Source organism: Ostrinia nubilalis, chromosome 23, assembly GCF_963855985.1.
Source record: "Ostrinia nubilalis chromosome 23, ilOstNubi1.1, whole genome shotgun sequence".
In the NCBI taxonomy this organism is placed as follows: Eukaryota; Metazoa; Arthropoda; class Insecta; order Lepidoptera; family Crambidae; genus Ostrinia; species Ostrinia nubilalis.
The window spans coordinates 503,908-520,939 of record NC_087110.1 but is presented as its reverse complement, the minus strand read 5'-3'; the positions used below and the strand labels follow the sequence as shown (position 1 = coordinate 520,939).

The following is a 17,032-nucleotide window of genomic DNA, read 5'->3' as shown; positions in this document are numbered from 1 at the left end:
AAATGCTTTAAGTAGTCTATACTCACTTGTAGACTTCTTGTTTCAGGTGGTATAGATCATTTCATCCACGAGACGCGCCCCACCATTCTTCCGCTAATGTTTGAGTGTTATCGGTACACGCTAAATCATTCATGAGTGCACACGCACACTACAATAATGACGCTCGGATTGCTCGGATTAAACTCCCCGCACCCCGCGCTTCCTTCCACCAAAAATTGGTGAGGCGCGTCTTCGTGGATATAGCACTTACCATCATTTCAAAAAAAGAGTTCAGTAAAGTTATTTTAAATAATACCAATTTGAGGAATGCAATTGGCTTTAATGGCTCAAAATTGGTCCAATTAACATATCAATTGAACTCGCTAATTGACACGATAATTAAATTAATAAATAACGGAGCGAATGAGCCGGTTAACAGCGTGCTTGATTATTGATATGTTGTATTTAAAAAAGTGGAAGAGCGACTTTTAAATCGAGATTACGAGTCAGTGAAAGTTGTAGAGAATTCAAATTAAATGGTTTTGTGCGAATTGGTGATACTTAAACTCTATTATTTTATGGCAATAACTGGTTTCAAACCTCCAAATCTGTGATAAAAACGCTTTAGAAACTGCGTTTAACTTAAAACGAACTTTCACCCCTTTTACGATTTGTGTTAATTTATATTACCTTTAATGTCATATAATTGGTACATAAGGTGAACTTAATGCCATAAAGGCATTCTCTGTCAGTTTACCTTCGGATTAAAACCCGAAAAATATTGTTTTCTTCTTTCATAATTCACCAAAGTTTAGTTTTTATGGTTTGTTATTGATAATAATATCATGTTTTCGACACAATATTTTGTAAGTATCACTCATTCGATTCTAAGTTTTTTACTGTAATCGATACCTTGTTATTTGGCGTAGACATTGCAATCGTATACTGCATTCTATTTTAAGAATGCAAATCTATTTTTTCCTTTTCGTCTTTAGCATTTTGAGCTCTACCTTTTGCATGCCCAAATAAATGACTCGGACTGCTAGGTATTGTTGTTGTGATGCAATCTTAGGTGGCATTGTCTTATTGGAATTTTTGTTGCATTCATCATAAATTATAAAAAATAGTGTTAGTTTTATACAGGGTGACTGTTAATTTGTGGCGGAGCCGTTAAGGGGAGGTAGTCTAGGGTTATTCTGACAGATATCACTATGAGACCTACCGACCTTATTTAACCCTTTCCAAGATATTCCTACTTAAAGAGTGTAACCAAAAATTTTCAAATAGTAATAAATCCTAAAAAAAAATGTGATTTTGGCCTACTTTGTTTTGTTTTGCAACAATATTCTTATCTTCGTAACTGTCATTGTTTTATGCAAAAACTGCTAAACAAAAACATAAATACGGACGGTAGGTCTCATAGTGATATCTGTCAGAATAACTTGAGCAGTGGTTTTTTTTAGTCTGTTCTTCTTAAGCAGTGGTTTTTAGTCTGTTATTGTTTCACTGTATGTTTTCCGAACCAAATAAAATAAACCCTAGACTACCTCCCCTTATCGGCTCCGCCACTAATTACCAGTCACCCTGTATGTCAATTTTGGATATAAATATGCGAAAGAAACCACTGATCAAGCAAATATTTGAACCCAAATAATTACAAACAAATAAACGTAACTTGTTTTACTTATTAGGTCACCTTATCAATATTCGTCATACACATACTCATTAAGTACAGCAAGACGATTTTTAACAAATTACGCAAACAAAACAAAATGTATTCATGAAATTATTGCTGTGCCTAATATGCTACAGAACTTTAAATATTTATGGGAACTTTTATTTATTTTTATTTAGACACCCGCCTCTGTCGTTGTTTTTGAATGATTTGCTTCGTTTGTCATTTGATTATTTTCACTATGAAAAGTTAGTTGATAAGTAAGTCCGGGATTCAATATCCAGCCAGGGCAACATTTTCTGGCTTGGTTGGTAGAGTTTTTCTAAAGCTGAGTTGCACCACCTAATTTTAACGGTTCGTCCGTTCGTTCAATTGTATATGTCACCGTATTGTGAATTCCGTCAGATTATGATCTGACGTAGTTAAATTACAATCTAAGCTAACCTAACCCACTATATTTCTCAGTAACTGTTTACAATCTAACGCGTTATATTATAAACTGAGAGTTCACAATTTCACGTTGACTTAAACAAAAACTTAGTTTTACTGTTAAGGAACCTCTACATGTCTCATTCTATCTTTCATCTACTCATCTCTCTACAACGTAGAAAGTAAAACCAAAACAAACATAACCCAAGTGAATTCAGTGTCGTTTCTTATCTGTACCACACAGGAATCCAGCCAAAGATCTGTCCAGGTCATCAAACCGAACAATGACGTCAGCTAATGATCCCATTTCACCAAAATTAGACCTTGACCGCCAGACACGTTTCATTCCATGGCCGAACACGCAACGTGGTATGCCAATGGGGAATAACTCCTGGGTTATGGGGTCGGAGATAGGATGGGCATATTTGCCAATGAAGGGCTTTTAAGCTGTAATATGTATTGATGGGAAACGGTAATTCAGTTATGCTTGTAGGGCAAAAATATAGAGATATGTAAAGGTACACCTTAAGGGCAACGCTTTTAGTTATTATTTTATTTATTTACCAGCGGTCACCTGCGACTTCGTATGCGTGGATCCCGTTTTACCCCGTGGGGTGGAATTTCGTAAAATCCGTTCTTAGTAAGCACCTACGCTCTAAAAGGAACCCCCATGCAAAATTTGAAACTCCTAGCACTTTTAGTTTCTGAGAATAGATTTATTTACTTTTAAAATGTTAATACCCTATTAAGACTAGATGCTCGTATTTATAGAAACATAATTTTACGATGATCTTTACGGGATATGTGTCGGCAATCACATGAATCAGTAGTTTTTATAGAAAATTATTTGAGTAGGTACTATTTTGATGATTGAATTCGCTTTCAAAATTATTCGTAATCTCGATGTTTTTTAGTCTATACTTAGCCAAAACAGGTTCAGAACAGAACAATTATTCTGTTACGTTACGTATGAAGCTCAACAAAACAAAGAAAGTGCATGCAGTCTGAAACGGGTCCGTGGCCGAGTCCCCCAGTATTTGACGCACCCGTGGTTGAAGCCCCCGATTTAAATAAATTTAATATCATATTTTTTTCGGCTTTTGCACTAAGTACAGTCAACGAAAACCATGCATATTTGACGCTATTTAAAATGATGTATTTAATTTTTTGTTAAAATACTTAAAACTTTTATAATTAAAACTTTTATTTGTAGTTAGTTAAATGTAGAGAGAGTAGAGTTATTTTAAAGACTGATTGTTACAATTATTTTGATTAGGTAAAACGATTTACATGTTATTATAGGTAAATGAAACCTATGATAAAATATGATAGGTTAAAATAAAACCTATTGTATTTTTAGGTATCACTATGGTAAAATAATATTAAACATTTATTTGTACGATCAGTATGAATATTTATTCGTTTATAAATATTTTTGTGACTGACTGTACATTTGATTAAAAATTGCTTCTATCTGACCGGGGGCGTCGACCACGGGTGCGTCGAACACAAGGGGACTCGGCCACGGACCCTCCGAAACAAGGTCACCAACTAAAGAGTTTTATTTTTAACGTAATCACTCAACGGTTAGCAAAAAATTACATCTTATCTTAATGTTAGTTTTCCTATCGATTTTTAAGTGAAGACGTTTGGTAATTGAGTTTTTAATCTGTTACTTTATCATTATGGTTGCTAAGCAACGCGTCAGCAAACAGTTTATTGATAAATATTTGTATTATGGTATCATTTTACAATTAGGTCGTTTGCGGTCAAATACCTTTTGGCACATTTTAAATAATTCATTCTAAGTATTGATGCTTAACATTATGTTAAATTATTGTTTTTTTCGCGAGAATAACTAAGATTTTGGTAGCAATTAAAAAATTATGAATTACTTTCTTTATAGTTGTTTATACTAAAATGTGACGTATTAAACGTGCAAAATACCTACTTATGAATTAGAGTCACGTTTACATTACGAGTTTTATGTAAGTAAGTGGTTTTGTGTTTATAAGTGCAAAGTACATTTTCTTTCTCAGTCACAGAATTGTCTCAGTCATGCAAAATTATTCAATGTTTTGTAAACATGAAAACTGCTATTTAGAATGTTTTTTACTATAATAAACAATTACATAAGTAAGTAGGAATCACGTGTGTGTTATTTACTACATTTGAAAAAAATTGATACTAAACTGCACTTAGAATAAAAAAATTGGTGCATGTAGAGATTGGGAGAAAATAATTAATTGTTTGGAGTAGCTTGAACTTTATTATCTTTGTTTTGACTACTTTATTAATCTCGATTGATTAATTTTGTAATAAGTTTTCAATGTTTCCTACTTAAAATTAGTTTTTGAAGTTTAAAAATATCAAACAATACATTGAACTTTGCCGATTGTCAGGTTTCTTTGACACATCAGTGGTTCACGGTCGTGTTAAAATATTTTTTACTTTAGTGTTTATAAACTGTGCCAAGAAAAGACAAAGGAGCCGTGTAGTCATTAATACAAAGATTTTTTTAAAATATTGAAGTATTTTTAAATAAAATTACGGAAGGGTCGTAGAACTTGTAGAATGTAATTCACTTTTGTATCTCCTTAATGATAACGGCTAGTTATTTAAGTAGGTTATCGAGTTTAATTTTTGTTTATCTCTGATTGATTTTTGAATTATTGATTGCCGCAATTTTTTCACATTTTAAAAAAGCAAAAGAATATTGAAAAATAAACCAACCTTGCATCGTCGCATCTGACAGCATATCCCGCCAAAATAATAAACAACAACGACCTCATTTTACACCAAAACTAAAAACATAATACTGCAAAGAGTTCCTCGATCACTTTCAATAATACTGCACGTCTTTCGCTGGCTGGATTTGAATGTCAATAAAAAAAACTTTTCCATTTATCGTCTGTGGACTCGTAAGTTTTCGCGCCAATTTTTGACGTACGCGCGATGCGTTCCACTCTTGCGCGCGCTGTCGACTCGCGTGCCGCCATATCAGCGACAGTATTAAATACTAATATACTTGGCGGAATAGGCTTGCGCACTGTAAGAGCCAAAGCACACTATGCGTTGCGGCGCCGCACCATAACGATTTCGATCGTGTGCCCGCCACAGATATTTTGTAAGACGACGCAGCGGCGTCGTACCGCAGCCGCAACGCATCAACGCATCGGCTCAATCTCAAGATTTCAAGAGTCATTATCGCACATTGATTAATGTTAATAAGCTCACTTGATATTAAGCAGAACATAAACAATAATACTTCCAAATATTTATCACGATCTGTTTTGGTTAAAACAACAAAAATGTTTACGTGTAAAGTGCATTTCCCCTAAATGTTAAATGCACTGTTCTTGGTAATAATAACATGTTTTTTATCCTGGAAATCAAAAACAAATGATCTTGAATGCTAAAGTTAGAATGATTTATTGCCCAATTTGATAATTATATGTATAACCATATGCTTTGACCTTTTTCATGATCAGGTTTGTACTTCCTTCTATTGATAGTCTATTCCTTAATATACAGGCTGTTTTAAATATTAGGTTGATTAAAATCCAAAAATAGGTAGTACTGAAACAAAATTCAGAAAAGAGCGATAAAAATATTCACAGCCTAAACAGAAATCGAAGTCTGAAAAGTTGAAAAACTGTGAACTTTCTTGACTTCTTCTAGAAAGCAAATCTGTGTACGAGCTATGAAATTTTTATCACAACGAAGTGAAGTTCGCCAATACATCGCCCGTATTCACAAACATTACTATGAGGTCTCACAGTGCGCGTGGACGCACAGGGTGACACACGAACCAATCACAGAGCTCTATTCAACGCTGTGCGTTCGATTTGCTGCTTCTCTTAAGCAAGCATCGTTTGTGAATACGGGCGTATTTAACGCAGGTCACACTTCAAACGTCAATCAGTAACCCATTTTTTATTATGAAACGCATTATGTATTCTCTTGAGAATAGGACTAAGAATAAGTTGTTATGGTAATACGAGAAGTGAGCAAAGGCCCTTTATTTCGTATTCGTGCCCCGTCCAAGTAAGAGCGATCACGATTCGGGGAACAATAAATGTTGACGATGGACGCACATATACAGGGTGTTGCAGATTTTTTTTTTGTGTAGAAAGTCCACCATTACAAAACTTTCAGCTACTACAGCTTTCAGATATTAGTTATTTTTAGCTGGACATAAAAGTTATACTTTTCTCTTTACTTTTTGTAAACTAAGTTTATGAGATACTCTTGACAAAGACTGACGGCAAAGGCATATTAGGGCATTAGGGTCCCATTGAGGATTTCCCATTGGGCATTAGGGACCTATGAAGTATATTTTATTCTGTGCCTACCTACCTGTGACATCTAAAAGTCAATTTTGTGCAAAAACATCATTTTGATGAAGCCAATGTTTTCTACATGCTGTATAAGGTTTCTGCGTATTAATCCCCGTAGCCTTGGATTTAGTTTAAGTATTTATAAGGTAGTAAAAAAAAAAAAAAAAAAAAAAAAAAAAAGCTCTGTTTTCTACTACTAGCTCTACTCTACTGTATAGGTTTAGTTTTTGCCCGCGGCTTCAACCGCGTGAAATTTAGTCAAACGCATTCGATGTCGACTGCGTAAAAAGTGACATTAAATGTATGACGGAGTGTACAGCGCCCCTAGCGGAAACTCAAGAACTAAAATCATCATTTTCCAAGTAGATCGGCAGTGATTCGCTTATAATCAGAAGAAACTAAAAACAGATACTAAATAGATAACTAAACAAAAGTTGCATTGTGATCATTTTTTTTGTTTGGTCAGTGAGTAACATAAAATAGCCATTACAGTCAATGAGTCATCCATGTTTAGAGTAGGCTAGGCCGATGATAGGAACTAGGTACTTGACTTAGCTATTTGATAAAATTATACTTATCGATCAACAAATATTGTGTACGTATCTATTGAAGTAGAATGCCTGTCCCCTGAGTCTCGTCCGGAATATATTATGCACTCTGGTTTTAATTTAACTCTATAAATTACGTTAGAAATGACACTTCTTCAGCCAAATGACGTCCACTGCTGGACAAAGGCCTCCCCCAAGGTTTTCCATAATGAACGGTCCTGCGCTGCTTGCTGACACTTCTTAGGATTTCCTTCATCCGATCTTGCTTGACAATCTGTCTGGCCAGGCGTGGGGAATGTAAGCCAAATTCTGAATTAAAGAGGGTCTTGTACCTGTAGTGGAGACCAAGTGACCTGATGATGATCACTTAGGCCCAGAAAAGACGGTGAAACGCAACTGCAACGAAACTGCAACTGCTAGTTACTTTTGAGTTGCATCTAAGTTTCTGCCATAGCGTCCGTTGAGAGACCACACATGACGCGACCAGTTTGAAACTTTCAGTTTCAGTTTCATTCATCAGAATCATCAGAAAGTTGCAGTTTCGTTGCAGTTGCGTTTCACCGTCTGTTCTGGGCCTTAATGTAACATTTAGCTGTAAGTTTTCCTAAGAAATGTAAAATGAAATATAAATAAAATAAAATGATGATGATATAATGAATCTTAAATCCTTGTGGTTGTTGCTCCTCGCTATATCCTTAGCGTTTTCAAGCCTATTTGAAAGATAATCATAATTTCCCGCTCTAGTTCTAATCAATGAGTCACGACACTTATAGACTAGATATTATGTAGTCAGTAGCACATCAACCTATACATTTGTTGCAAAACTGCATTTTGTTGTAAAAATGGGACTTAATACTGCATAACTTGCCACTGTACCTTGATTACTTTGGTGTGCTATTCTTAGACATTACTCGATGTAGGTATTTGATAAATGATACTCGTGGATAGATACCAAAACAAACAGCGTGTCTGGGTCTAATCAAGTACCTATTAAAGATATGCACGCCTAAGTGCATTTCCTTGAATATCTTTGTTTATTATTTACATACTCTTCTATTTATGTTTAGTAAGAAAACTTTCATTGATCACATAAATTACCTACTTTCAAACTACGAGCTTTTGGTGTTAAAATTTAAAATCAATACAAATACTTAATATGTATAAATACATAGTGTCTATTTAGAATGCTTTTGGTCATCTTAATTAAATGTATCCCTCATCACTATCATCATCTCAGCCATAGGACGTCCACTGCTGAACATAGGCCTCCCCCAATGCTCTCCATGTTGCCCGGTGGGTAGCGGCCTGCGTCCAGCGCTTTCCTGCCTTTCCTACCTTGCTACCTTTATGATCTCGTCGGTCCACCTTGTGGGACGTCTCACGCTGCGTTTTCCGGTACGAGAAATTTTTCCCTAGCAACATCAAACTTGTTACCACAACTGTTACTGTAGTTCGTCGTTCGTTCCGTGCTTTTAAGCGATTTTGTGAAAAATATTATTGGCAGGTAGTTGCTAATTGCTCATAAGGTAGGCCCCCTTAATTGATATAATTTATTGTCCGTGGTGCATAATCTTTTCTTAAAGGTTTAAAACCTTTGTTTGTCACCTGTCATCCGCTTTGCAATGGAGGGAAGTCGAACCTTAATTTCGAACTCCTCCTATGTTCTTCTGATTAATTTCGTTGCGGGTCCAATGACAGTTTAACTTTCCCCCGGGACAAACTTGACCTTCATTGGTTGGGTTTTTGGGGCGGTCAAGCTGTAGATCCTGGCTACTCAGGAGTTGCAGTGGTGGGAACGAGAGGTGGGAATAGTCCCGTGTAGTTCGTTTACCGACATTTTTCTAACAAGAGCTTTTGCCCCAGCTGGGAATGTTATCCGAGACCATTTATGAACTTTGACTTTAACAACCATACAGTTTCGTAATATTAGCGTAGTCATACACCATTGAGTAACAATGAATAATTTTAATTCGTCATCTCACGCGGTTGTAACAAATCGCAATTGGCTCAAGATTGGTTTGTTTATGTATAATAGTGACGAATTGCAGATATTTGTGTTGTTAGTCATTACAGTTTTAGGAATTTCAGTGAACTTGTATTGTTATTTTGATTTAGGATCGGTGACGGCTTAGGTTGTGGTGTCGTTAGATTTGATTTCATTTTTGATCAAAGTAACAATAGGAAGCATTGGGGGAGGCCTATGTTCAGCAGTGGACGTCCTATGGCTGAAATGATGATGATGATGATGATGATGAACAATAGTTTAACGACTTGGGAATCGCAATGCCGATTTGGATTTCTCTCAATCCAGAGTTCCTTGATTCGATTCTCAAGTAAGACCCTGTTTTAGTCGCATACTTAGTAGAGCTTTCGCAATCGTACATACGAGTATTGATAGAGATAGGTATATGGAGGTTGAATGGAATAGATAGTAGTTATTTATTTTTCTCAAAAAAGTTTGGTGTTTTTAATCTCAGTATGCGTTCAATGTGTTTTACCAGAGTAAATACAAATGAGTAGGTCATCTTCATAGAAACGCCCGAGCGCGGTTTGTATGTGAGCGCGCCAATACGTATGCGGCGCGCACGCACACACTGACAAAATTTAGCGTGGATTAGCGGTGAGGTGCGTTACTCTGGTTTTACTGAGAATCAACTTGTGACCTCTTGCGGTTTGGGATGACAAGTTCAGTGTCCCTTTTACGTGCTATTAATTAATATTATGTATAAATTAAGAGTTAATGAATCACTAATACGTAGTAGCATTTGAAACGGATTAGTTTCATCACAGCATTAGTCAAAACAATATATTGGCACGATCAGCTGGCCGTGTTTACAGTATCGGCACAGAATAATAATAAGTACTACGTACAGAAGTTTTTCTTCGCGAAGGTATTCAAAAAAATGTATGCTCAATGTCATCAACAATATGGTGTAATTTAGCTTGTCTTAAGAGTCGAGCACCGTTTTGTTGACATACGTCAGCGATCGGTACTGTCTTGATGCCATAGGGCTGACTGCTACAAGAAGCTACTGTGTCGCCATCTAGCGCACCACACTTGCATTCACTGCTCTTCGCGGCAACGCGCAGCTACATGCGGCCGCCAGTTATATAGTGTAAGAGCTAGCACCTAAATATTTTATAACACACATAACTGTGACAATTTATTTCACGTGGGCGAAGCCAAAAAGCTAGTAAGAAATAAAAATTCAATTCAGTAGGTATTTCAAACCAAATTTTATTACATAAACAAACATTATACTAATTTCATTATGGGCCCTTAGTATGTGAAAACTGCAATTGACGATATTTCGCACTGTTTTCAATATTATGTAAAACAGAACGTATGTGTGATGGGACAATACTTTCGAAAACGCGATTAGAAAAAATTTTTCTCGAAAAAAAACATTTACCTCTGGATTTTTTTATAAAAGTTTAACATGACCGTGTTTTACAATAAAATTCCTATAAAATCACAAAGGTATCATGTTTGCCTCTTTGATTTCCTGGCTGTTTTAGATTTCAAAAACCTAAATATATTAATTTATTTACTTTCTGATAAAAATGTGAATGGCTCTTACGATGTCCCCCCCTTAAATCAAAATGTCTTTATTTGGTCTATATGCCCATCATCACTACGTAATAATTATTAAAAAAAGTCGCTTTCCTGTCTGTCTGTCTCTATGTATGCTTAGATCTTTAAAACTATGAAACAGATTTTGATACGGTATTTAGGGTTCCGTAGCCAAATGGCAAAAACGGAACCTTTATAGATTCGTCATATAGTCTGTCTGTCCGTCCGTATGAAACAGCCATTTTTTTCCGAAACTATAAGAAAAATACTGATGAAACTTGGTATGTAGATGTATTCTGTGAACAGCATTAAGATTTTCACACAAATTAATATAGAAAAAAGCAATACATTTTGGTTTTCATTAAACCCATACGTGTGGGGTATCTTTGGATAGGTCTTTAAAAATGATATTAAGGTTTCTAACATCATTTTATATGTATGTACATACATTGTACATCATGAAAACTTCCAACGAAAATTGGTTTGAACGAGATCTTGTAAGCAGATTTTTTAAAATATTTTTGAAAAAAATTTAAAGTTGCTACTTATTTCCTCATGTACGCGTAGAGGTATTAAATTGAAATTCATATTAAATACTCAGGTCTATAGTACCTTTAAGCTGTAACAAAATCAAAGTTATATACCAACTGGCTTGTACGGAACCCTAGCGAGTCCGACTCGCACTTGGCCGGTTTTTTTTTAAATAGAGTGATTCAAGAGGAAGGTATAATAAATAATACATTGTACATTGTGGAGCAGTGAATAGTTTTTATGGAAGATTTTTCAAAATGCGACGAACAGACAAAGTAACTGGAAGATTTCAAATTCTCTTTCGTTAATAAATCTTCTCTGTCGATCGTTGACAACCATTTCCGGCGCCTGAAATAAACGGGTATTTCAAATAAACTCGACCTTGAAATCATATTCCATTACATTTAAGCATTCTAAGTTACTCTAGGTTAGAATTTTTATTTTTGAAAATACAGTGTGAGTCACGTTAAAGTGTACATATGAAAATAGATGAAACTAGACCTATTTTTATCGACAAAAAAGAGGTCAAAAAATTTTTGAGATTTTTTTTAAATTTTTTATAGATTTTTTTTTCTTCCAATTACTTATTGTAAAGAAAACGCAATAACTTTTAAAGTAAGCGGTATATCCTGATAAAATAAAAACAGTAATAATGCTAAATAACAGGTGATACTAAAAAAATACATAAAATATACAAAAAAGGCCAACAAATAATAAAAAATGATACTTTTTGAAAAAAATCTGCTTTTAAATTCGTGTTTTTATGGTTATTTGATAAATTTCTCCAAAAAATGCCCCTATAACCGGTGGTTTTTATTACTTTGTATTATTCTCTATCGTATTACCTTCATAAAACCAAAAATCGCATGTCTCTATCCCTATCACAACGTTTGCAATGATCGTTTGAACTAAGCCTCTCCGGGCGCGCCATTCAACGCTTCGTTAACAACGAAACTGAAAATGGCTCTAGATTTATAATTTTGATAAAAACAAGTTAGATTTCAAATAAAAATAAAAGATTTCGAAGTAAAATAAGCATTTCAGTTAAAATTTAAATTGTCTCTACCTGTAGCGGAGAATAATGTTGTGGCAGGCCTTTGTTCAAACGATCATAGCAAATGTTGTGATAGGGATAGAGACATGCGATTTTTGGTTTACAAAGATAATACGATAGAGAATAATACAAAGTAATAAAAACCACCTGTTATAGGGGCATTTTTTGGAGAAATTTATCAAATAACCAAAAAACACGAATTTAAAAGCAGATTTTTTTCAAAAAGTATAATTTTTTATTATTTGTTGGCCTTTTTTGTGTATTTTATGTATTTTTTTAGTATTGCCTGTTATTTAGCATTATTACTGTTTTTATTTTATCAGGATATACCGCTTAGTTTAAAAGTTATTACGTTTTCTTTACAATAAGTAATTTGAAGAAAAAAAATCTATAAAAAATTTAAAAAAAATCACAAAAATTTTTTGACCTCTTTTTTGTCGATAAAAATAGGTCTAGTTTCATCTATTTTCATATGTACACTTTAACGTGACTCACACTGTATATTATCAAGGTTCACTTTTAAAGCAACATAGCTCATTCGACAGATTTAAAAATGTGTACATTGACCGAGAACCCTTCCACATTCATTATTAAAAAAAATACGCTGAAAAGCTTTCAAACATAAAATTAAAAAATCTACTATACCTAAGTAGCATCGCATACGAAATGAAAACATAGAACGTTTTTGTGCACTTTTTAAAATGAGTTAACCTCTCCTATGCTTTGTCTCATATCTGTGCAACCTCTGTCAACTGCTTTGTCTCAGATCTAAGACAAGACTACTTTGGTCATTTTGAAACATCATTTGAAAACCGTAGCAGTTGGGGGTGCAGTTTTGCGCGGCTCAATAGCACGCCAAAGGTTAACCAAGTATATGGCTATTAGACTTGCACACGTCCGTCCGTTTTTTGTAGGATTAATATAATTAAGTAACATTTATTTTTTGCATTCGGCTCTTGGTCTAACCCAAACGAAACACGAACAACTAATGAACTAATAATGAACAAAGTTGATAAATTAGTAATATGTAAATAATGAATTTGTTTTACGAGCTGTCCCGGCGTACTTCGTACCGCAAATTAATATAAAGTTGTTTAAGTGATTTATAAAATCGCAATATTAATTTTTGAAAGTAGGGTCATTGTGCTGGTTTTCTATCTAACTTCGGTTTTCGTCCATTTCACTGAGCTGCCATAAACACATGCGTAAAATTTGAATACAAAGTATTGTATTCACAGAAGGCAGTAGCCATCCCGCGCTAGTTTTGTTGCAATCTATAATGCCTAAGAAACAGTTCTACCTAAATGAAAATGTAATTTAAAAAGTAGTGAGTTCCAAAAAATTACGTAAATGCGCGGCCATACACCGGTCACCGGTACATTGCAGAAATCATCGCGCTAGAAAAAAACGTGCTGACAGGAAAAGTTTTTGGCACATATGTCTAATTGATAGCATTATAAACACAATTTTAAGTGTTTATTAAACTTCTTCATACAAAATTAAATCTTAGATGACTAAGGGTCATTTTTTTAAAGCATAGCTCAGGTCATATAGCAGGCAAATCAACTTGGAAAGGGATCAACAACGTATCGCCTTTTGTGACATGGAGGTAATAGTGGAGAGGAAATATAGATCTACAGTGTGTCCGGGCATGTAGTGATCAAACTTTAAGGGCGTAATCTATGGACAATTTTATCGATGAAAATACTTCAAATTTGGGGCTTGACCCATTTCTCGAAAAATTACATCGATTTAAGTTTTTAATTTTTAGTTTACACCTCTTCTTTAAAAAACAAGTGAAAGCGTGGGTAGCTTAACATTAATAGGCAAATATTTTATATCATGCGATAGCCAATAAAATTATCTATTAGTAGAAGAAGAAAGCAGACACAAGTTTCATACATTTTATGGGAGTAAGAATGGATTTAATTAGAAAAATACATTACTTTTTTCACTTCTTTTTCAGTTATTTTCCAACACAAGAAAAACCAGGTCGTTAAGGTATGTTTTATTTGCATTGTATTTTTAGTATTTGAGCTATTCTACAAAACGAATGCAAATTTATTAGTCTACGTCTATTAGTTTCGACGTAATTGTTGAACAAAGATACCCCTTCCCAGCTGTTTCCATAGTAATCGGAATAGGTTGTGTGATTCTTTCAGGCAATGCATTTTCGCATGTCGCGTGCGCTATGGAAACCGCTGGGAAGGGGTATCTTTGTTCAATAATTACGTCGAAACTAATAGACGTAGACTAATAAATTTGCATTCGTTTTGTAGAATAGCTCAAATACTAATAATACAATGCAAATAAAACATACCTTAACGACCTGGTTTTTCTTGTGTTGGAAAATAACTGAAAAAGGAGTGAAAAAAGTAATGTATTTTTCTAATTAAATCCATTCTTAATCCCATAAAATGTATGAAACTTGTGTCTGCTTTCTGCTTCTACTAATAGATAATTTTATTGGCTATCGCATGATATATTAGCCTATTAATGTTAAGCTACCCACGCTTCCACTTGTTTTTTAAAGAAGAGGTGTAAACTAAAAATTAAAAACTTAAATCGATGTAATTTTTCGAGAAATGGGTCAGGCCCCGAATTTGAAGTATTTTCATCGATAAAATTGTCCATAGATTACGCCCTTAAAGTTTGATCACTACATGCCCGGACACACTGTATACAAAAATTCGACAAATTAATGACAAACAGCTGTTTATCTCTTTCTAACTTACCCCTGGTGATGTATAAAAAAAAGCAATAGATAATGTTGGGTCAGTACTCATTCTGGCAACATTTTCATGTGACGTCACTAACTACCTGACTTGTGCCGAGTAGGTACCTACATACAAGATTTAAGAAAACAACATATTTATAGGCAATCAGCTGACAACACGCACACACACACACACAAATACCTGTCAGCTGATTGCCTATATTGCGGCCATGTTGTTTTCTTAAATCGTGTATGTATTTATAATGCGTGTAAGTGTGTGCGTAATGTACCGAGTACGTTTATTTTTAAGTTACGCCAAGTCCATGAGGCATTGATATACGTCAGTGTTTTGCGAGCTGTCATTGCCCTTCGCGCGCTGTCATCGGCGAGGCAAGGCGTTTACGTTACGGTGCGGATTGTGTGTGCGTTGCAGTATGGACTTTAGTTGACTGCCTTTATGAGCACTCGAACGACATAAAATAATATGATACATTTATGTAAGGGTATTTTAAGATCACAAAGTTGGCAACTTCGATAGTTGGACGAAAACCAGCGCAAAGACCCTATCCTGTTTGACACCTATAATAATTGACAATAGCTGGCTCGGCGAACTTCGGCAAACTAATGTGTGACGTGAAGTGCCAAATCGCGGAAAATGTCGGAAGAAATACATGAATTTGCATGAATTATCATGAATAATAATAACCACTTATTTACCTCTCAGTGTCTTCAGGCAACTTAAAAAAAGTACATTGTGTGTTTTTATTATTATTTAGGCAGTTAAATACTGCACAGTATTTTTTACACAGTATTTTTTTATTTTTTTTCCATAATACAAGAGTACGCGTGCGTGTGTCAATGCTCGCTCGTATCTCGTATGTGACGCCTTGTCGAATCGCCTCCTGTAGGTGGGCTATCGTGCGTGTTTTGTTTTCGATGTGAACTCGCGGAGATGAACAGGCCTGGTATCGGGTGTCGAGGAAATTATGTACGAGGGGCGGCTGAAAAGTTTTGAGCCTAGGGTATTAAAACTGCCGATAGAAAAGTATAAAAAATATATTTTCCTATTTATTCTCCCTCTACTACAACGGACTTCTTACATTTGTGTAAAAGTGCTTTTAACCCACTGAAAAAAAAATCGCAATATTTGCCTTCGAAATGAGCCTTTAACGCCGCCTTCATTTCTTTGTCACTCAAAAATCTTCGTTCCTGAAGGTCTTTTTTCCAATTTGAGAATTAGACAAAATAGCTAGGGATTCGGACTAAACTGTGTGGTGGGTGATTAATTTCTTGAAATCCAATTTTACCCGGGGCAAGCCATGCAACATGCGCAATGTGCGCGAGCGAATTGTCTTGCAATAACAGATTTCCTTTCGCCAGTTTGCCTCTCAATATTTCAACAACCACTTGACGCACTCTTATCAACAGTACAGTATAATAATCTCCGTTTATTGTAGTTTTTTTAAATAGGTAGTCAATGAATAAAATTCCTCCACAATCCCAAAAATAGTGTCATGTGCTTGGGTGTCGATCGCTCCACTTTGAATTTCCGCGGCGACGTTTTCCCTTTTAAATCCATTGCATTGACTCTTATTTTGACTCTACATCGTACTGCCGGATCTATTACATATCAATAGTGAGAGAAAAAATTGTTAGGATTATGGCCAAAGATGTCCTAAAACTCCTGTGAAGTTGGGACTCGACGGTGGTTGTCGAGCGGCGTGAGCATTTTTGGCACCCATCACGCGCACCCCTATTTCATGTGCAAATTAGTATGAAAAATATCGCCAATACACTCCTTGCTAATGCCTATGGCTTCAGCTATCTGTCACGGTTTAATTCGCTGATCTCTAAAGCAAGATTAATTAAATTTTCCTTATTTTATTCGTTAATGGCGAAATCTGGCCGCCCTGACTTGCGGTCATCTTTTAGCGACGCCATGCTTGAACTATCGGATCCAATCTTTCATGATGGCAAATGAAGGCCCAGACTCCCCATAGACTGTAAACATCTCATCAAATGTTACCGTCAGCGTTTTGTTCCTCTTTTTGAGGAATTTTATGACAACTGTGTACTTCAATTTCGTACATTGCGCGGATGACTGAGACATGGTGATGTTTACGAATTAATTACTAAAAGCGTGATGACGCTAATGAAATGAAACTTTGTACATATACTAAGGAGGT

The 17,032-nt window shown here is 35.2% G+C and overlaps 1 protein-coding gene across 1 annotated transcript in view; it reads right to left on the bottom strand.

Annotated features, from left to right (window-relative positions):
• Positions 1-5,067, bottom strand: part of LOC135083435 (uncharacterized) — a 52,325-nt gene extending 47,258 nt beyond the window's left edge. Inside the window, exon 1 of the mRNA XM_063978182.1 lies at positions 4,817-5,067. Within this exon, the coding sequence (XP_063834252.1) occupies positions 4,817-4,875 (59 nt within the window). The 5' untranslated portion in view covers positions 4,876-5,067. The remainder of the gene's footprint in view (positions 1-4,816) is intronic.
• Between the last annotated feature and the right edge of the window lie 11,965 nt (positions 5,068-17,032).